General features: G+C 45.0%; 2 protein-coding genes across 2 annotated transcripts in view; one reads left to right on the top strand and one right to left on the bottom strand.

The window, feature by feature from the left end:
- Positions 1–7245: 7245 nt before the first annotated feature.
- LOC113833942 (basic salivary proline-rich protein 4-like) lies at positions 7246–9105 on the bottom strand. Its single transcript, XM_027400016.1, has 3 exons — positions 9102–9105; positions 7768–8462; positions 7246–7692 (listed from the first exon to the last, which is right to left on the bottom strand). The coding sequence occupies exons 1-3, from the start codon at positions 9103–9105 to the stop codon at positions 7246–7248; spliced, it is 1146 nt and encodes a 381-aa protein (XP_027255817.1).
- The window catches only part of LOC113833947 (brain acid soluble protein 1-like), a 48248-nt gene continuing 34462 nt past the window's right edge, over positions 7387–21172 (top strand). The window contains 1 exon segment of the mRNA XM_027400036.2: positions 7387–7602. The gene's annotated coding sequence lies outside the window, so the exon portion shown is untranslated.

Here is a 21172-nt window from a genome sequence, read left to right as displayed (position 1 = left end):
GGTAGTGAGGTCATGGTCTCTAGAGAAGAACTTCTTACTATTAGCTGCTTAAGGAAACCGACTCCAAATGACTTATTGTTATACCCATAGACTAGTGAATCTCTCATCTCTTATTAGAGAAGCTTCTGTTTTCAATAGATGTAATTAAAAGAGACCCACAACAGTCAAGGTTCAGATAATGAGAGACTGCAGAACACTCAGTCCTAAATAGGACAACTACACCCCATCCTCTCCCCCCAAGGCTCCGGGATCATTGTGGAAGAGGGGGCAGAAAGACTGTAAGAGACAGAGGCAGTGGGTGACAATAATGACACAGTATTTTATAGGCACAGCAGTACAGGTCCTGTGTATGGACTCACAGAGGTATGGGAAGTGTGCACAACACCTATGCAAGTTCAGGCTAGACAAAATCCCAGTATGGAGTTGGGGGTGGGCATGAAATCCTACCTATAACCAAGGAACTACAGGCAATGATATATTCTGTGAAATGAAGAGTGAGTTTTCCTTGTGTGACCTCTGGCAGTCAGTGGTCTACACTCTAGTAGAAGGCCACACATCCAGGAGTACATGTGTAACACAGATGTACTTGATGGGCTTAAGAAAACAAAAAGAGGACCCAAAGTTGGGTGAGTAAGGAAAGAAATGGATCTGGGAGGCTTTGAGGGAGAGATATGAATATCCTCAAAATACATTGTAGGAAATTCTTCAAGAATCAGTAAACAAAGGAAAAAGAAATATAAGCAACTTAAAACCACTTTGTACCTATGAAGAGTTACTGGTTGGTTGTATTGGTAGAAGAGTTCTGGATAAACTGGTTTTCTTAAGTTCTTTTGATTGTACTGAATTTGTTTAATCTTATTGGAGGGCAGAAACCATAAAAATCAACACAGCTGTGATTGATAGACTCAATACCAGACCCGTATATAGACTATTTCAAAGGGTGAAAAAAACCTTTTGAAGTTTAAAGCTGTCATAGCTGGGTTATTACGAACAAGAAAGAGGGAAGTAATGGCTTGCCAATATACAGCGTTGAACTTCTCTGATTTGGCAGAGATTCTGTCTAATAGTCCATTCAGATAGTGCTAAGAAGAAGCAAAATTGTTGCCCAGAAAGCAGAACATTGTGCTGTGTTCTGGGTTCATCAACAAAAAAGGTTCATATGTAGATGAATAGGAAAGGCTAACTTCAGGCTAAAAACTCCTTGTTCCTGTAATTGCTGTTCATTGATGTGTCACCCTAAAACCAAGAAAAGCTGGGAGAGAGAGAACATTTGCTCTGGAAGTCCAGGGGCCAAGCTAGGTCTTCCTGTTCTGAGGTCAGAATGAGGCACATTCTTCATCCAGGTGGAGACAGAGAGATTCAAGTGAAGCAGAAACATGTAGGAGGCATGACATGAAAAAGTCAGTGCAGGAAGAGCTGATGAGAAGAGAGGCTCTTAGCAGATATTTCTTAGTCCTGAGTTACTCCCCAATTATTCATAGTCTAGTCACTAAAGCCATAAACGATCGAGTGCAAAATTTCATCACTACACATAGAATTTTATAACATGGCGTTAAAAAGTGTCTTAGAGTAACTTTGCTGTGATGAAACGTACTGACCAAAAGCAAGGAAAGGGTTTATTTTGTTTACTACTTCATATCACTGTTCATTATCAGAGGAAGTCTGGGCAGGAACTCAAACAGGACAGGAACCTGGAGGCAGGAGCTGATGCAGAGGCCATGGAGGGGTACTGTTTTTGGCTTGTTCTTTATGGCTTGCCCAGTCTTCTTTCTTATAGAACTCAGATCCCCCAGCCTGGAGTGGTGCCACCCACCATGGGCTGCACTCTCTCCCATCAGTCATTAATTAAGAAAATTCCCTACAGGCTTGCCTGCAGCCCCATTTCACAGAGGCACTTTCTCAATTTGAATTCCCTTCTCTCAAATGACTCAAGCTTGTGTCAAGTTGACATAAAATTAGACATCACAGAATTCTAAGTTACCTTCCACCACCCCACTTCAGAAGTAACATCAATTCCCAGGGAGCTCCACTGTCAATAATCTGGGGACAAACCCTGCAGACACACCCCCATATTTATCTATAACCTCAATGGGACAATACGTTGTGTAGCAATTGGCTTTAGGAACACGATGGCTTGCTTTTGATGTCTTTATTTGTGCTTGGCTTTGATTCAATCAATAAAGGAAATTAAACTTAAAAAAAAAAAAGTCTTCCAAGAACACTGACACTCTAGCACGGGGCCTAAGATTCTTCTACTGTGTTAAGTTCCCCGGGTACATTCATACAAATATCCACTTCATTTTCACACACGGGGTTTGCTTCCCCTCCACTCATTTCAGCCTGGCTCTCTTGTTTCATATCCTCTTGTTTATTTGGAGAAAAAGTCTTCATTCTCATGTTCATTCAGCTTTATTTGAGTAGGAGCTGCCTGGGCTTGAGAGGCGAGAGCATTATAGAAACTTGGGATCCACTGCGAGCAGAGACAGGCAGACACTGCAACTTGGGCAGTGCTTGAGCTTCATGTGGGCAATGCAGCGCCCTCTGATTTGCTTATGACAGAACGGTGAGTCCTTCACGTTCTGCTGGCAACTTGGTTTTGCATTTACCGATTTACTCCTTCCACCATTCCTTGCACTGGCTTTAAATCAGAAGGATTTTCTTTAGTTTAACCCTGCGGGAGCTGGTCTGATTAGAAGCAGGTCCCACTCTCCGTGCTCCAGGCCCCTTCAACAGTCTCAGAAAAGCTGGTGGATGGTTTACAACATTCTTTATGCCACAATAGCTTATCCTCTACAGGATTTAAGGGGGAAGGGAGCCCCCAAATTAAGGACTGTTTTCCCAGACTAAAGCCCTTGCACTTTAATCCCTTGCTTGGCGTCTTGTGGCAACAGGCATGCCTTGCTTGGAAGAGCCCTTGCTGATTGGCAAGCAGACCCTGTTTTCCCTTTGGTTTTACATGGTTTGTTCATACAAAGTGCTGGTGAATAGAATGTACTTGGGAACAGAGGGATTTGTGGGAGAATTATGGGCGATGGGAGGGGATGAGAACTGTGCGGAGGGGGGGGTGTAGGGGGAGATCAGGTTTCTTTCATCTGGAGAAAATTTTGCTAGCACAATACCAACACCAGCCAGTCCCTCCCTCTTCCACTTTCAGCCCCGTGCTTCCCTGTAAACAAGTGTCTACTCAGGTTTTCGGCTCTCCTTTTACAAACATAAAGAGCAGGTAAAATGGAGAGTTGGAGTTAAGCTGTTTGCTTTCAGTTACCCAGTCTGTAGTAACATGGGTGGAATTCAAATTCCTCAGTGGTAATCTTTGCCCTCGTTCTTGAAGCAACCTGCCTGATTTGTGTTGCAGACAGAGGATGGAGGCGGCTTTGAAGGGCTGGTAAAGGGAACTCTCTACTGGAAGCCCAGCCCCAGTCTGTTTGTGATGCCCTGGGGAAGACACCACTGCGAAAAAGCAGCGTCCTCTGTGCCCAGGATCACCAAAATCGAACAAATCCAACCAAAATTTAAAGAAAAATTTCTTGCCTTGCCCAACTGGGTAGAACATCATACTCAATCTTCAAGCAGAGTTTCTCAGCCTTTTCATTATTACAATGATTGATATTTTGGGCTGGATAACTGTTGTGGGACTGTCTGCAGGCCTCTATCAACTATATGACAGTTCCATCCCTCCAACTCTCAGGTGATATTGCCAAATGTTATCTGGGAAGCAAGACAACTCATAGCACCTATTAAATCAAGGACACCCTTTCCTATGGTCACATGGACAGTGAGGCTGAGGATGGAGAGGGAAATGAAAAAGGATGAAACCAACACACTGATTTTCCTTTGAAGAAAAATTTAAATGTATGTAGGGGGAAAGAGCCGGCACTGTCATGTATAATACTGACTAACCTTTTGCTTGCAATATGTAGATGGATCTGTCAGTCCTGTGGCTGAATTTTATACTAGTAGAATGGAATACACTTTCAAAATGGGTCTCTGGGTGGGGGGTTGGGTCACTCTAGTGACATGGACAGGTATAATTCAAAGATACTTCACACAAAGGTGGCTGGACTAACACTATTGTCACTGTGTTTGTTTTAAGCATCTTGTTTTGTTTGGGAAACGGCCTTGGTGGGTGGTGGCGAAGGCAGGAAAGGGAGTCACAGGTGAGGCTGGGAGGTGAGATGAGGTCTGTCAGGAATTCAGCATAGCCAGGTTTTAAAAAGTGGAATAAACGTGGATGACTTTTTTTTTTTTTTTTTTTTTTGGAAACTGGATAATTTTAGTGACAAAGAGTCCCTTCTGTTGCAAGCAATTTTGTGGCAAGTCATTTAGCAAAAATAAATAGTTATGGAACAATTTGTCTTTTTTTGATGAAAACCTTTACAATGTAGGTTACGGCTTATTGGAACAAGTTATATAGGCAATTTAAATGACTGTGACTCAGTATATGAGCTGTGTAGTCTAGCCTTGCTCTTTTAACATTCGTTCTTTTGGAAAGGAAAACATCCCCTTTTCATGGCTGTGATGGTGAAAGTTATTTAAATTTACCATTAACTATATCCTTAACCCTTTAGGCTCCCAAATTCATTGGTCTGTAACATTCACAACTGGTAGTACAATGGTTTTGTAAAATTCATAGTTTCATACACTTGATTGCTAATTCCCTGAGTGTATTTTAGAGACGTTTTGAATATAATATGTCCTGAGATGTTAGAGGAGCTGCTAAAGATGAAACTAATCCACCCTCACTGTCCTTTCTGTCTGTATGCAATCTCCCCCATCCGTGAGCACATGCACTCACATGTATCGTACTGTGGAATGAAGTCAGGGCCTCCAGCATCCCAGGGAAGTGTTCCATAACTGAGCCACACCCTTGGCCTCTCCCCTTTTCTTTGCTTGTAATTTTTTTAATTAAAAAGGGGTGAACAGCTAAATCCAATTCGAGACAGTATCAAGAAGAGAGACTTGCAATTCTGTTCATTGGTACAAGCTTTGGCCTCCTGTTTCCATGGAAACCAGTGATCTGTATTCCAGTCACACCTTTAGAAGGCTTGTTTTTCTCTCTCCATCCTAAAAACCTAGCCATAAGCACCAGAGGTGTTGAATAATAATTACCTTATCTGTTACTTTAAAAAAGTTAAACACGAGGATACACAAAGGAAGACAATACCTAGAGGCTCATCCTGAAAACATAGTAGAGATATCTATTAATTTTAAGATGATCATCAAGATAAAACATACCTGAATCCTAACGGTGTGATGCTGTACCGTGCAACACCCACTGACCTTACCCCACCTCCACATACCTAGTTTCTTTAGCAAATGGTAAATATCATAAATTATAAGTGTTCATCTCATAAACAGAGTGAAACAGAGGCTTGCTTTAAGAGTTACAAAAATAATTCATTGGTTGGCTTTCAACCTGGCATGGTTTTTGCCTCCAGAGGACATTAGGCCATACCTGGAAACAGTTTTGGTTATAATAATTGGTTATAGTGTGGGAACCACAGCACTCCAAATAGGTCTAGCTTCATAGGTGGTATACTGCCATAAGAGAAAGAAATGTGTAATTGAACAAATCTCACTGGTGATCTGATTTCCTGTTCTTGTGCTGTTTGTTTCTTAATTAGTTTAAGTAGTAGGAGGATGGGGCAGGGAGAGGAGAGATGTTGAAAGAAAGATCTATCTATCTACCTATCAATTTAGAGAGATGGAGAGAGGGATGGAAGAGGAGGCTGAGAATGGGGAGGATCGGGAAAAGAGGGAAAAGAATAGGAAGAGGGGGAGGGAGAAGAAGAAGAAGAAGAAGAAGAAGAAGAAGAAGAAGAAGAAGAAGAAGAAGAAGAGAAGAAGAAGAATTGGTCATCACAAAACATTTTCACCTTTTCCCCATCACTTTTCGGTTACAATTTGATACTTCCATCACCACTCTTATTAAAGTTCTAGTATTTATTTTCCTGTCAAGAGAGACTTATCTTTCCCAGGTGAGATACTGATGGCAGGCACTTACCTCTTGGCATTTTTTTCCTTAAATTTGGTTATGTTTTGTCATCGCGACCCTGGAGGGCAAGCTCCTTTCGAATCCCTGCTCCTCTCCTGTGGGTAGATCCAACCAAGAGAACAACATGCATTTCCATTCCCCTATTCTTTGGGAAGAAGCAGAACAAACAAGCAACGCTAGCACCACCAGAGGGCGCCAGAGTGCCGCGAAAGGAAATTCCAGGGCTCCGTGGGTTTCGGGATGGTTAAAATTGGCTTTTGTCTGAAGAAAGCCGTGGTTCTCAAAGATGTCACCAATGTATTATTTTCCAAATTTAAAATTTTATTTTGCATTTTCTTTCTCCCTTTTTTTTTGCCAACAGGTAAGCACGACGAGCATATCTCCTAAACCTGATGGCTGCTGTGTACCCCGGTGCTACCCTAAGTGGTCGCCGACAGGGACACGCGGACTTTGCAAGGCTGGCCACAGCCTGGCTGGGTGCGCTCGCTTCTGAGTAGCATCTTAGGCAGCCCGAGAGCTGGTGACTTCCATGAAAGCACAGACACAAAACGTCGAAGCATTTCTTCCTTTCTTCCTCTCCGAAGTCGGGAGAGCATCCCCCGAGGGGCGGTGCCGTCCACCCCTCTACCCGGACCTGGGTTCTGGGTGGTGGTGCGGGGCAAAGCTGCAGCCTCCTGGTCGGCCCCGAGGGCGAGCATCTGCCCGGAGACGCCCCAGATGTGCTTGCCTGGGGGGGGGTAACACCCTAAAACCTGCGGACATCTGCTTTGATGGTTTCAAGGGAAGCATCGCGTCTCCCCCAGCCTGGCTGCCTACGCGATTGCAGAATCTCAGCCCGACGTCTGGGGCGGGCTGGATTGGGGTGCAGAGAAAGAGGGCTGCAGCGGGGGCGTAGTTCAGTCCCTTAAGTCTGAACGGCAGCCTGAGCTACTTATTCAATGCTTTCAAATAAAATGTGTGTGAGACAGAGAGAGCAGAAAAAATCCACAGACGGTCCCGCCGCGGGTGGGGGGGGATGGAGGGGCGTGCAATGAGGGGATAGGAGGGGGGACCCGCAGAAACTGTTGGGGAGGTGGGGGGGCATGGCACAGGGCTGGAGGGGAGGGATCTGGATGAAGGAAACAGAGAGAGGGTGGGGGTGACTGTGCGGGTGTGGTGACGGAGGGGGGTGGCGCTGGATCACGGGGCATCTCGGGGCGCAGGGACTGCAGCAGGAGGAGAGAAGTTGGGGACCCCCGGGTAGCGGGGCGCTAACGGAGCGGGCGGGGCTCGGTACGCCCTGCTGGAGCCTGGCGAGGAGGGGCGGGCGCGAGGCGGGCGGGGTCGGCGAGCGGCGGGCGGGCACGCGCGGGGGGAGGGCGCTGGGCAGGAAGGGGAGGGGGAGCGAGCGAGAAATGCAGAGGCTGCAGCGGCGGCGGCAGTAGCGGCAGCGGCGACGACGGCGGCGGCAGCGCTCCAACTCGCTCCTCCACGCTCCTCCGGGCTCCGCCGTCGAGCCGGGAGAGCGCCTTCGCCCAGCAGCCAAGCACCGGGCCGGACGACGCCAGCCACCCGGGCCCCTTGGAGGCACCGCGCTCACCCAGGGCCGGCACAGGCACCCGAAGCCGGTAAGGAGACGCGCCGTGGGTCCCTAACGCCACGGCGGACTCGGGGCCATCGGCTCCCAGGGGCCCCGCCCCACCCCGGAGCCCGGGGCTCTCCACCGGTGCAGGCGGGTGCGGCCGGGATTAGACACAGTGGGCGTGGGGCTTCTCCATGGTGCTCTGTGGCACCGGGGGGGATCCAGGGTGATGCCGTCCCCCCATCCCAGGTGGACGGCTTCGGCCTCTCGCAGGGTGGGGAGCTTGGGGTGGGTGGTGGCTAGGCTGATGAACCGAGTTCGGAAGGGAGGGCGTGGAGGATGGGAAGCTGCTGGTGACCGGGAGATACCGAATGCAAAACCCTCCAAACGCATCGAAGCCACCAGCCACGGCTCTGTGGGCTGAACCCAGCCTTGTGTCATCGGAACCCGCACAGCCACGGAGACGGCGCTCGGTTTGAGGGGCGCAGCAGCGGAAGATGGAGGATGGGGGTGGGGTGGGGAGGGAGAACGAAGACACGGAATCTGGTCCGATCAGAAGGGGCGGGGGCTGGCTTCGCCCGCGGGACTCCTGGATCTTGATTTGGGGTAACCGAGGAACACGAGGTTCAGCAGGCGGTGTGCACGTCCCGGGCAGATCAAAGCCCCAGGCCGGTTTGCGACTGAGCTGTTTTCCCACTAACCTGTAGACATCGCCAGCATTTTCTCTTTTGAGCCCTGCGCTCTGAGAACGCGCCTTGCGCCTCCACCGCCGCCCAGCCTGGGGGGTGTGGGCTTGAACCTGACAGCGCGCGGCCCAAACGGGCTCAGCCCTGCGGCCAGACAAGATCTCTGTAGGTTTTGCCCGCAGCTCAAACGCCACCACCCACCGCCCGCTTCCCGCTTCCCCTCACCATTAGAGAAAAATTGCAGAATGCCTGGGTCCGATGGCACACAATGCGTGCCTGGGGACCGCATTCTTTTCATGAATATTCATCGAACGCTTGGCCCTGTTCCTAATCTGCTTCCCCCGAGACGTTTCCGCCTTGAAACGAACTCGTGGACGGCCTCTGCCCCAGTGATTTTCTCTCTGAGCAAAGGAGCCCAACGCACATGGGTGCAGTTTTAGTGTTTTGCACCGGGGTTGACACACCTCTGTCTTGGCCAAGACCACTGGCCACTTGCGTGGCGGTGTTAAAATAAAACACATGTATTAAAGGGCCTGCTGTTGGGGTGTGGATTGGCCTCCACCCCTGGGAACCTACCAAGGGCTCACAGACCTCCTGTACTGCGGGCAAAATGAATGAATCGGGACTGTAATTACCTATTCCTTTGTCTTGGCCTCGCGCATGCGCCGGAGAGCAGGGTGTGGAGGGCCAGGCAGCCCCATCTGATCTCCCCATCATCCATCCACCCACTCCTCTCTCGAGCCCTGGAACAAAGGCGTTTGCCCTAAATGTTTCATGAAACCCTTGGACACCAAAGACACCCCCTCCCCGCCCGGGTCATGTGCGTGTTTCTCCCCCCCCCCAGGCCATCACATCTTACCCATTCTTATAGATTTCAGTCCCCCCCCCCCAATACATCAGCCTTTTCTAGCGAGGGAAATTGTGGATTTATTTTTTTTTAAACGCACACTGCTTTTTTTTTTTCTTTCTTTCTAGAACTGTCCATTGTTCTTTCTGTTCCCATATATCGCGCTGCGCTGCAGGGATGGTGGTTTTCTTAGTTTGCATCAATTAACTGTTTGCCTGACAGATCTTTATTGCGGGTCATTTGACCAAGGAACATTAGTCTCAGACTAGCCATGGTGTTGCCCGTGGTGATACCACCTGGGACAGATTAAGACATCTTGGCATTTAAACGAACAAGATGGCCTACCGAAGCCAGCGTGAGAAAATGGTTACCTTTTCATCAGTCTAAGCCTTTCCGAATTCTCTTGATTCCTACTTTATTGTTTCATTAAGGATTCCAAGAGGCAAACCCCACTGAGATGGAGAGGAAGACTGGAGCTAGGGTTGCTGGGAAGAAGATGGCGAAGCACCAAGTTCATAGTACACCCCCCTCCCCCTCCCTCCACCCCAGCCTTGATAGTCCTTTGATTGCAGATTGTCTTTCAAATCATCTATTTCCCAGCCTGTGGCCCTTCAGATTTTTTTGAGGGGGGGGGCTGGTTTACCTCCACTATTTAAAATAGGACTGACTGTCCATATCAGATGCTCAGATGCCTGATGCTCTATTTTTGCTATGGTGGGTTGTGTTTGAAAGGATTTCATGCTAAAGGGTTTCCAGTATGTCCTGGTGGAATAACACGTGGCAGAAAACGGCAATCCTCCCCTCCTCCCCTTTGTTCTTTAAAGAACCAAAGATACCTTCAAATATTGACCGAGTTTACTATATCACAGCTTTTAACTGGTAGGGTGTCTGGCTGACTCATAAGTGGCAAGGGTTTTATCCTCTTATCCTTAGCAATGAGTTTTATGTATTTAGAGTTCTCTATCATTCTGTATGAATTATGAATTGAGTAGTATAATTTAGAGGGCTATCTGTACTTAAATAAAGTCCCCCCCCAGGTAGTGTTTTTGGAGGACAGTGCTGGAATATATTCTAAAATCAATAGCTTTCAAGTCAGTGAGTTTTAGATTTTTAAACAAAATAATTTTAAAATCAATTAAAAATATTATGTTATTTGTTTTTTCTTTAGCCAGCTTTTTTTGCCAAGCATTAGTAGATGGAGAAGGGAACTCTTTAAGATCCTGATATGCTGCACCAGGAGTTGACTATATTGACTGTCTGGACAGAGGCATTTATGTTCCTTAACTGGTGTTCAAGCTGTCCGTGGCTTATGAAACGGATCTTCCTCCATTACCCTAATTTAAATGTTAAGTAGAAGAGTCCCCAGCTTTAGGTTCCCTGTGCTTGGAGGCCTCTTTATAATCCTCCAGGATTTTTCAGAGCAAATCACATTATGGTTTTAAATGTACTAATTACGTTTTCTTTATTTTTATTTCCCTTTAACATCAAGCCATTTGCATTTCATGGTTAAGATAAATGGTGCATGAAGTCAGAGAAAAGCTTACCTTTTGGGAATATTATTCATTGTAAAATAGATGTCTGTGCTATGCGTGCTAGTTCTGTAAAACATTGCACATGAGAATCATTCTTCAAACAACTCAAGTAGCATGTGTATACACATGCACACATAAATGTATACATGAATGTTTACATGTATACCCTATGCTATCTTATTAATGACAATACTAAATGGGTTGGTGTAGAATGTTATTTTGCAGTGGTTTTATATTAGTCTTTGGAAAACAATTGATTTCTGTCTTTATAAATACACATTTGAAAGGGGAAGTCATAGTAGACTACAAACACACTCCTTACCAATACTTCTAAAATGGTTTGCATTGGGTTTAGCTAAGATGTTCATTTGCAGGCCTCAAACTCACTTTCACGATCATTAGACTGTAAAGGCTGGAACAAACACCACCAAATAAAGGATTTAATACAGATTTTTTTGGTCTTATTTTTGTGATCTCTTACAAAATTTTGTTTTCAAAAGCTGTCCAAAAAAGTCCTGAGAACTACGTCAAAGCAGGTGCTCTGGTATCTGGGTCTTTGGATTTGCATAGGCCTTTGCTGGTGGGGGCAGCTTTCACCATGATGGTCTTAGCTGGTAGCTTAGGTAGCTGCTGAAGATAGCCTGCAAGGGCACGGACAAGTTGGCCTTCTCCAGGACAGGCACCGTCTCAACTTTTCTCTCAACTCAGTCCTTTCCAACTCATTCTTTTCCCAACACTTGAGCAAATCCGGGGAGCATGGGATTTACTCTTTGAAACCACAGAGTTGCCAACAGGCAGAATTGCTTTACAGATAAAAGTATGTGTCTTGGGGAAAATTTGCAGGGAGGTTTCCCCAGAGTTTAATGGAAAGAAACTGGGTGTGGGAGGGTCTTCAGACAGTGGCTTGTCTACTGGAGACAAATGACGTCACATCTTGATGAATTCTCCTTTTTTTTTTTCTTTCAGTTGTGGAATAGAGATAGTAATGTCCATTTTCAAGTTACAATAAGGATTGCACATGTTCATTAATGGCTAAGAATAGTGACTGGCTCTAGAGGGTTCCTTAATCTATCTGTGATGTTTGATGTAGTAAATGGAACTGACATTATTCACCAGTTTCTACCATGTTGAGACGAATTTCTGATGCAGGCTGGCAGATGAATACTTGAATACTTAGTGATATTCAACCAGAAACAGCCCATCTCAATTTGAAAGGGTCAGAAATTTCATATGTAAATACCATACATATGTGATATATACATATGAGTGATATATGTATGTAATTCTGTGGGCACTGTGTGTATTTTCTCCAAAGTGGGTTGCATGGTCTCAGCCCGGCCCCTTTGATCCCAGAGCTGCTTATGAAAACCAAGAAGGCCATTTAGGTTATTTTGAGAAACTACATAAACCCCTCTCGTGTCCCAAAACCACAGCCATAGCTAGTCTTCCAAAGGAGAACTGCTGTTACCTGTCAATCCTTCTGTAGCTAGAAAGACAGATGTGCAGATAAATGTCACATGAGAAGGTTGTATGGTGAATCTTTTGAGAGCAAATAGAATCATATCATGTTCTCACGAGGGTGCAGGTCAATTTTAATTCTGAGGAGACACCAATGTAGGAAACAGAAGGTGTCAAACAGCATTCTCCCTTTCCCTCTGGAAGTTAGGCATGGGATGAAGTAAGAGGCAGAGAGAGCCCAGTAGTGGGTTTTCCCTCTGTGCCCAAGAGGATTCAGGTACCAATCCAAGGAAACACATAGAGAAGTCTGAGCAGTGTAGGCACTTGGTGCAGACAGGGCATGACTGAGTGGAGTGTGGGAAGGCATTCCTGCAAGCTTTGGAAATTTGGAAAGAGAACCTATTTGTGAGCACAACAGGAGACTCGAACACCAGGAAATACTTCAGGATGACATAGGAATGTGGGGTAGAGTGGAGAAGGCAAAACCTTTGTGTGGTGTTTTCTCCTTGTCACTTAAAAGCACTTTATGAACTTTGAATTAATAAAAGTTCAGTTTGGATGAGAGAGGAGAGGACCTGTGCTTCAGTAGCTTTAAAAAGACCTTTCTCTGAAATACAGATTTCAGCATTAGTTTGGGCATTGTGTATGGGATATGGTATCTAGAGAATATGATTTCTATAGGTTGGTGTGGCTGGGGTTGTGGTCACCTGCATAGAATCCTGTCTCAGGTGCCTTAGGCCTTGCTACTTAGGTGAACTTTAGCAAAATACTTAGCTTCAGTGTGCCTAACTTGGAAGTAGAGAATGGAATACAGGGTTATTGTAAGGATGAGAGGAAGTTATCAAGTTAGGATGATGGCGCATCCAACTTCAGCATGTCTTTTGAGTCCCCATTCACTCTAAAGTGGCGGACACACCCATTTCCTTTACATCATCGTCTATGTCGATAGCTAGTCACATGCTTCTACAAACGAGGTCGGTGTTACAAGCCAGACCCCTGAGGATGCCTTGGGAAGTCTTTGGAAGAACTTAGAAATCAATGACTAAAAAACCAGACAGACAAACAAACAAAAAACAAAACCAAAAATTCATAGCTATAGTTCCTTGAGTATGCCATTAGAACACTTCCTAGTTCCAGGATGATGTTACATTGTGATGAAGCATGTCATAATTGAATTTTAATCCCCTCAGACTAATTGTAATATGTATTTCACCTGTAAATAAATGGAAAGTAGAGATTTAAATGGTGTGCCTAAGATCTGTGGTTTTCAGCCCTGGTTCATTCACCAGGGCTAATTGGCCATTTTATTTTATGTAATACAGACTCTTAGAGCTAAGTAATTCTTAACATGCGAACACCCTCAATATTCCCCTAAAGTGAGTGAGACTAAATTTCTCAATGAAAAGAAATCTACTGAACAGTTTACATATTCAAGCTGAGATACAGGTAGGGCCTATTGATTAGAAGTGCCTTTGTCATCGTGTGTGTAGGGGTTGATGTCCTACACACATCAGTGATGATGATGGTTGCTGTTATTCAGGCTTTCAATAAGTGTGGATTCACCTGAAGGCTCCCTTGCCTTCTTCTACCTCACAGGTTGAAGCAATATCTCAAATATCTTATCTGGAACTTGGCTCTGGAGATGTGGATGGAGTAGTAAGTACCATACCTGTCTCCATTTGTGCATTTAGGGTTACCATGTTAGAATTAGCCCATCTGCCTTCACACAGGATACACATACAGAAACTCCCCGGATGCCTCTAGTTACTATCCAAACCTCGGCTCTTTGTAAATGCTTGCCTCATTGGAGTAGAAGGTTGGAAGGCTCAGTACTGAAAACGCTTATCTGGGAACTCAAAAGGGTCTTGGAGAAGTCAGTGGTTTGCACACGGGTGACATGAGCTGGTTAGTGGCTAAGGGGGAAGCCAGGTTATTTCCCAATATAGCTGTCATTTCTGGTATCCCATCAAACTGAGAGAGTGGGGCAGGGAAAAACCAAAATGTCCAATCTTCATGGCCTGAAACTTAGGACAAAAAATTCATACCACTTCTTTTGCCCTTTTACTATTGTTTCACAGTCAGTTGGGTTCCTGTATTTCTGTTTCTCTCTAAAGGGGCCCTCCCACCTTTGTTACAGCACATTTGCCCACATGGGGAACTTTCTAGAAACTACCTGTTATTCCTCTATTCCCATTGTCATCCATCTCCTTCAGCTTCCTTGTCCCTACTTTTTGCACTCTATGCATGTGATTTTTTTCCATATTCCAAAGACTAATATCGTGCACCAGAGTGACTCATAACACCAGACTTTGCTCCCATGTCTCCCCTGTGAATAACAGTTGCAGGATTAAGTGGTAGATAGAAGGTACACATTTGAGTCAAAATGATGTAGAAACATTTCAAGGCCTCTGGGGACATCCAGTATGTGCACTTTTGTAGACAGGTTATGTGTTTGTGTCCAATTGCTGGTGTGGTCTGACTTGGAGGCTTAGGAAACAAGAGGCTTAGCTTTTCTTTAGAATTCCCAGTTATGCTATTTGAGCTGATTTAGGGATTTGAAAGAGCTATGGCACTCTGAAGTAGTCTGTTAAATATGGAACTTAATATGGAGCTCAATATTGGAGTGTTTGGAACTTTTTTCTAGCAACTTTTGTTTACATGTATTCAGATTTGTACAAACCGTTAGGTGGAAACTCTTAAGTTCATATTTAAAACAGTCTAGAAGTTTGTGTGACTGGAGCTTTGAGGAATTTGCACTTTTTCCAGAGAAGTCTTCAGTATGTAAGTGACTTCACAGCTTTTAGAATGTTTTGTGCTTTTAATCACTTATTCATGCACCCTTGGAAGTCAATGTATTCCTAGTGTAAACTGAAATTAAACTTTTATTCAAAGTTGAGGAAGAAATGGGCATACAAGAAAAGCTTGGCTGATTGAAGTTTGTGTATTATGATCTTCCTGGATTGCCTGGTAGAGTGGCTTTGAAAAGGTGCACAGCTAGTTCCCATTGGTGACCTATTCAAAACACTGTTACCACAGACTAAGACAAGAGGAGAGTTAAATACTAACAACCTCTATTCAGGGGAGTTAGTATATCACAAGGGAAAACAGTGGTGCCCTGCTCCTATTCCATAATGATACAGAGAACTGAGTTCTGGTTGGATAGTTGAGTCTCACAAGACTTCCATAGCCTAGGCCATCTGAGATTGGCTCAGAGACTGAGAGTAGTGTGGGGGTGTTTGCTGTCTTTGACCTTTACAGATGTCCCCAGCTGTTTCAGATGGGGAACAGTGTCAGCATTCTGTATTTGCTTTTAGGATCCTCAAATATTATTGGAAAGAAGGAAAAGAGGGAGAAATCTGTGACTTATAGGTGCACAGTTAGCCCATGCCTTTGTCCTGTGTTTCATGGATAGGTTGGGGTGAAGTTAGGGGGCTACTTGGATGTTTGCTAAAGACACTAACGTGATCACCTAAGGTATCTTGAAATTGCATGACTCATGTTCTCAAGGACAATGCAAAGAATCTGGGTTAACAGTTGGTGGTGACTGTAGTTCCTGGAGTTTTTAACCACACAACCTTAGATAAACATGCCCAGTAGCACCCTGTTGACAGGGGTTATGATGGTACCAGGGCTTCCTCAGTAACTCTGGTGATCTTTTGTTGACACTCCAAGCTCTCACTTCCCAGGACTCACTTAACTGGACTTTAGAAGCTTGGTGATTTGTTTTTCTGCAAACAATTAGAAGTATTGTTCATCTGATTGATGGAAGTCTCCATGGTGTATGTTCCTTCCAATTTACAACAGAATGTGAACTCTGTTCCTTCCTGCCGTTCAATGACCAACCAATGAAAAGCCTCATGGAAGGTTTGGTATCCATTCATTGGTGGATGAACCAAAGGTAGGAAAAAAAACCCAAAAAACATTACTTGTTTACTTAGCCCAGCACTGCCTTTTGGTTCTGACCGCCTCTGCTTCTGCCATCTAGAGAGCTTGGCTTTGAAGTCCTCTGCACTGAAGTGTCGGATGTGCAGGGTATGGGTGAACTCACCAGACTACAGTGCAGAGCAGGGTAAAGGATGCCACAGGAGGCTAGCAGTTGATCTCACTAAGGTAAGGCAGCTGTGATTGCTCAAGGAAAAGGAACTCTATTGATGCTACTTAAGGTTATGTTTAGCTGATGACCCCCTGAAAGCTGAGACTTTCAAAAAAAAAAAAAACAGAAAAAAAACAAAAAACCAATATAACAACAGAACAAATGCAAAAGTCAACAAGCTTCTCATCTCAAGGGATAACAAAATCACTTTTGTTAGCTAACAAAAATCACTTTGCTATTCTTGAAACACTAAGGCAGCCAGCAGCAGCACATTCTTTGACTGTATCCTTGTTTCTAGCAACAAATGCTGTTAAGGAGAAAAGGACGGGAAAGATAAGGCATTTGATGGATTGAGACAATGGATTGTGGTACTGGAGTTTCTCTGCAGGAAGAGGTGGGATTTGATGGATCTCCATCCTCTATTGATACTGCTTGGCTAGGCACACCATCACAGGGGCCTTTGTCATCTCTACTAAGTGAATTCACCCAGCTGAGAAGCTTAGAAAAATGGCAAAGGAGTCCAGAGGATGCACTGTAGCACCCGCCTCCCCAAGTGAATTGCTGTTTGTAGGAGGAGTGAAACCATAGCTGGTTTTGAGTTGGGTGTGATTTCTATTGGAGGAAGGTGAGAACTGGAGGAGGTATATCTTTAAAAAAAAGTCTTTAGGGTATTAAGACAATTGCTAATATTAGTCGCGCACACATGGCAAGCCAGCATGCCCTGACATATTAGCCACAGTTTGCTTAGTTTACCTAGTAGAGGAAATAGCCAACAATCAGAAAACTGTTCTAGAATACTAGTGTACATAGGCTAGTGTCACATTTAATGGCTGGGATGTCTTTCCATGATTATTTCTGGTAGCACATTTATCTGCCCCTACAGCTGACCCTACAACTCCAGTCTTGAGGGGGCGAAGAGGCCTTATGAGTAGTAGGGCTTTTCTGTAAATAGAGATGTTGGTAAAACCCCTTCTGCAAAGGAGGAAATGGCTCAACATGAGGGAAGTCTGAGCTGGGGTACTTCTGCAGCCACATTTCTGATGGGGGGGAGGGGAGAGGGAAAAGCCATTCTGTTCTGCTTCTAGAAGTGCCTGGATTCCCCTAATGTGGGCAGGATTTCTGATAAGTACAATATAGAAAGCAAAACTACATCATTTGATGTCAGCAATCTGTGACTTCTGGGATTTCAGCACCACCATTGGCTCTTCATAGTGTCTGCAGGGAAGGAAAGGGGAGAGTATAAAGGAGGGCAGGGGAGGAGCCAAGGAGAGAGGAGGGAGGGTGGGAAGACTCACATCAGGGGAGTGGGAGCATCTGTGCCTTGCTCTCCTCTTAGTGTTCTCTAGCAGCCAGCACAAGGCTTCATAGACTGGGGTCACTTCACCAGCAAAAAGCTCTTTCCTTGTGGTTCCTGGACACTGGCATCCAAGATCAAGAAGCTGGTAAGGGCCCAGGCCAGACTGAATTACACTCTGCCTTACCAGCTCCAGTATTCATTGAGCTACCTCATGATAGCCCTGTTTTCCATTACAGTAACAATCTAAAATACCAGAGGGTGTGGCATCAACTTAGCAATTTTAGGGGTGTATAACTCAGCCAATGACAGTTCCTGACTTATCTCAAAACAGATGACTTTCTATGGAAACCATTGGAAGCTCAGGGTCTCAAGAGGAAGCAGCTAGAGCCCTGGTTGACTCTTCAGGGGGAGCCAAGCATGCACCAAATGGGATGAAGGAAAAGTCATTTTCCTCAGGTTCTCATCACTGAACAAAACTGATTTAGGATTCAGAGTCAGGTTCCTAGACTACTGGGCCAAGGATGGTAAATGAGGTGTGTAGGTCCCATTACCTGTACCATTCTCAGGAAGGACTTGGGCACAGGAAGGGCCTCAGAATCTTTTTTGTTTGTTTTTTAAGACAGGGTTTCTTTTTTATTTAAATTAAAAACAATTTTATTTTACATACCAATCCCAGTTCCCTCTTCCTCCCATCCTCCCATGCCCCCCACTAACCCCCATCCCACCTCCCATCTACTCCTCAGAGAGGGTGAGGCCTCCCATGGGGGGGGAATCATCAAAGTCTGTCACATCATTTGGAGCAGGGCCTAGGCTCCACCCCTCCCCCCGTGTATCTAGGCTGAGAGAGTATCCCTCCATAGGGAATGGGCTCCCAAAGTCCATTCGTGCACTAGGGATACATCCTGGTTCCACTGCCAGAGGGGCCTCAGAATCTTAACCTAGTGCTGTAGGCAGCTGACATTTCCTAGTAGCTATCTAGAACACAGAGTAAAACTTAGTTTTCCTCCTGATGTTGTATTATAAAGCTTTTCACTGCAAGAGACTAGAAAAAGGACAAGAGGCGGGATTTCTCAGTGTGGGTAGATGGAGCCAATCTTCAGTTTTCTAGAGTAGAACGGGGTTATCCTTGTAAAGTCCTATCAGCAGAGGTGGTGGTGGGGATAGAAATATTTAGCAGATATGTGAGCCACTTCCAGTCCCACCCCACCATCTGTGCTTATTGGTAGGAATTCACTAGACTTATTTTTACTGGGGGATGATCTTTTTTTTTTTTTTATTTTTGGAAGATGGGGACTCTAGCCAAAACAGGTATCAGGAAGAGTCTAGGATTTTATGGCAGGCTTCAGATCAGTAGACATTAAGATAGGGACATTGTGGCCTATGTTAATGATGACACAAACCAAGACTAATAAAACTTGGGGCCTTTCCATGTGACAAAACAAGTGGTGATACATAAAGGGGTTTTTCTGAGGGGCATTCTCAACAGGTGCAGCTGCAGGTATGTCTGCCCTTCCCACTTGCGCTTTTTAAAAGAGAAGTTTGCAGCTGAGGAGGGTGATTTCTCAAGTGAGTCAGCCATTAGTTACTGGTTTTCCATCTCAAGTCATTTCAGGTAGTTTTAACTACAGGAATGCAAATACGACCTCATTAGCCCACTGTGAAACCAGGGGTGACAATTTAGTCTTACTACATGGAATACACAAGCCCAGGGCCCTTCAAAGGTGATTCTACTTAGTATCTTTTATAAGAAGTTCATAGGTAGATTAACTCCCATAGAAAATATCTGATGTTATTATTTTAAAATTTCAACATTTTCACTGTATGCAATGTTTGTTTTTAGGCCACCACAGTGGTCCTCTTAAAGTGTGCACTTTCTGAAGTGGATTTTCTTCTTCCATTCAGGCTTAAGAGCTGCCATTCTTTCTAAGGCCCATCCTGGGTACCAAAGCACCGTGGCCTCTCACATCTGCCCACTGTCGTATGCCTGAGCCATAGCTGGTGTGGAGTGCCCATCCTTCTGTAGGACGGCAACCCAGATTTTCCAGCCTGACATCTCTCCACCCCATACTCACAATCATCACTCTCTGTTGCATCTTGAGTAAAACCTGGAGGCCTTTGTCCAATCTCTAAGGCCCTGTATGTTTATTTTTTGACTTCTTTCATTTGCACGCTCATCCGCTCTCAGTGGCCTGGCTACAATGCCTACTCAAGTTCTTACCTCGCTCCAAGATTGTGCCTGCTGTTTCCTCTGCCTGAGATATTCTTTCCACAACTGAAAGGTTAAGTGACACTTTCTCAGAGTGCTGTGGACATTTTTGTGCTTATTTGATGTCTTTCCTCCTCTAGATCAAAATACCCAGGAGGCAAAAATGTGCCACTCTCGTTAACTCTTACAGTATCCTGTGTGGATTTGGTACACCCCAAGCACTCTGCGTTTGTCCAACATGCAGTATATTCGTGGCAGGCACATGTCTTCAGCCGGTTGCTCACAGCAGCTGAGATGACATCCATATAGAGACACTAAATTTCACCTCATCAGTTGTGCTTACTATGAAGATGAATAGCTGATGAACTCCAATTAGTATAATTATTCTGTTTCCAGGCAGTAACCTCAGTAGTAATTGTCCTAAAGCCCTGAGACATTACAAGTAATTAGTGTTGATGGTTCATGCATCTGCGCTTCCTCCTAAGGTAGTCTCAAATGAAGAATAAAACTGCTATTTGTGGGCAACAAATAATATTGCATTGTGGGAACCTTGCACAGCACAACTCAGTGAGAGCTGGGGCAGAGTGCATGGGCATTGCTTGTTGTTCTTCCAAATCACTGAGTGTTATTCGTTTGCTTTGGGCCGATCAGTACTGAGCAATTTAACCAGCCTTTGTAAAGACGGGAGTGTTAGCCTGCTGATGAGCATGTGATTCGAAACTGTTACGCAGTTGTCACTTCCAAACCTACTAAGGGAACAATGATTGTTCCCTGACGCCACACTAGGATTGATTATTCTAAAGTTTGTGAGTTCTTCAAGGTCAGGACTTTGCCAGTTTTGTAGTTTTGAGACGGTGTCATGACATCTTTATGAGTCCATTTCTAACGGCACCTGTGGCCTGGAAAAGGCCTGGGTGCATGGAAGGGCATGCTTCATTGCCACATACATCAGGGTAGACCAACAAGGCTTGTCGCAGAAAGCTGTTCTTGGCTTTACTTCAAACAAACAGAAGGCCATTTGTGATTTGTCCCTTTCCTCTCTGGTTTTGATGTGCTCCCTGACAGTCTGCCCTGATGCTTTTCCCATTGTTTTATTCATAAGTACCACTGGCTTTACTTTTAACTATTAGAGATTAAGTTATTTTTTTATGTCTATCCTGTAAACTATCACAGAATATTTCTAGTTTTCTTTTTTTTTAAAGAAATATTCTTTACGTGTACATGTGTCTGTCTGCGGCATGCAGTGTATCTGCAGAGGCCAGATGAGGGCATTGGGCACCCTCTCCCCCAAACACACACCCCAGAGCTGGAGTTACAGGTGACTGTGAGCCATCCAACATAGGTACCGTGAACTGAACCGTGGTCCTCTACTAGAGCAACAAATACTCTTTCCACAGAGCCATCTCTTCAGATCCGTTATGTCTAGTTTTCTTAAGCTTATTCTTATCAGCGGAGTGCTTATGATATTAGTAGTTTTGTGCTTTTAAAACTGTGGCA

Source organism: Cricetulus griseus, chromosome 2, assembly GCF_003668045.3.
Source record: "Cricetulus griseus strain 17A/GY chromosome 2, alternate assembly CriGri-PICRH-1.0, whole genome shotgun sequence".
Classification (NCBI taxonomy): Eukaryota; Metazoa; Chordata; class Mammalia; order Rodentia; family Cricetidae; genus Cricetulus; species Cricetulus griseus.
Note: the sequence above shows the minus strand (reverse complement) of the source record. Positions and strands in the feature narration are given on the sequence as shown.

Bases quoted from the DNA above. Each gene is read 5' to 3' on its own strand.
- LOC113833942 (XM_027400016.1), bottom strand. The intron at 7,693-7,767 runs GTGCCACAGAGC...GCACCGGTGGAG, and splicing joins ATCACCCTGGATCCCCCCCG to AGCCCCGGGCTCCGGGGTGG.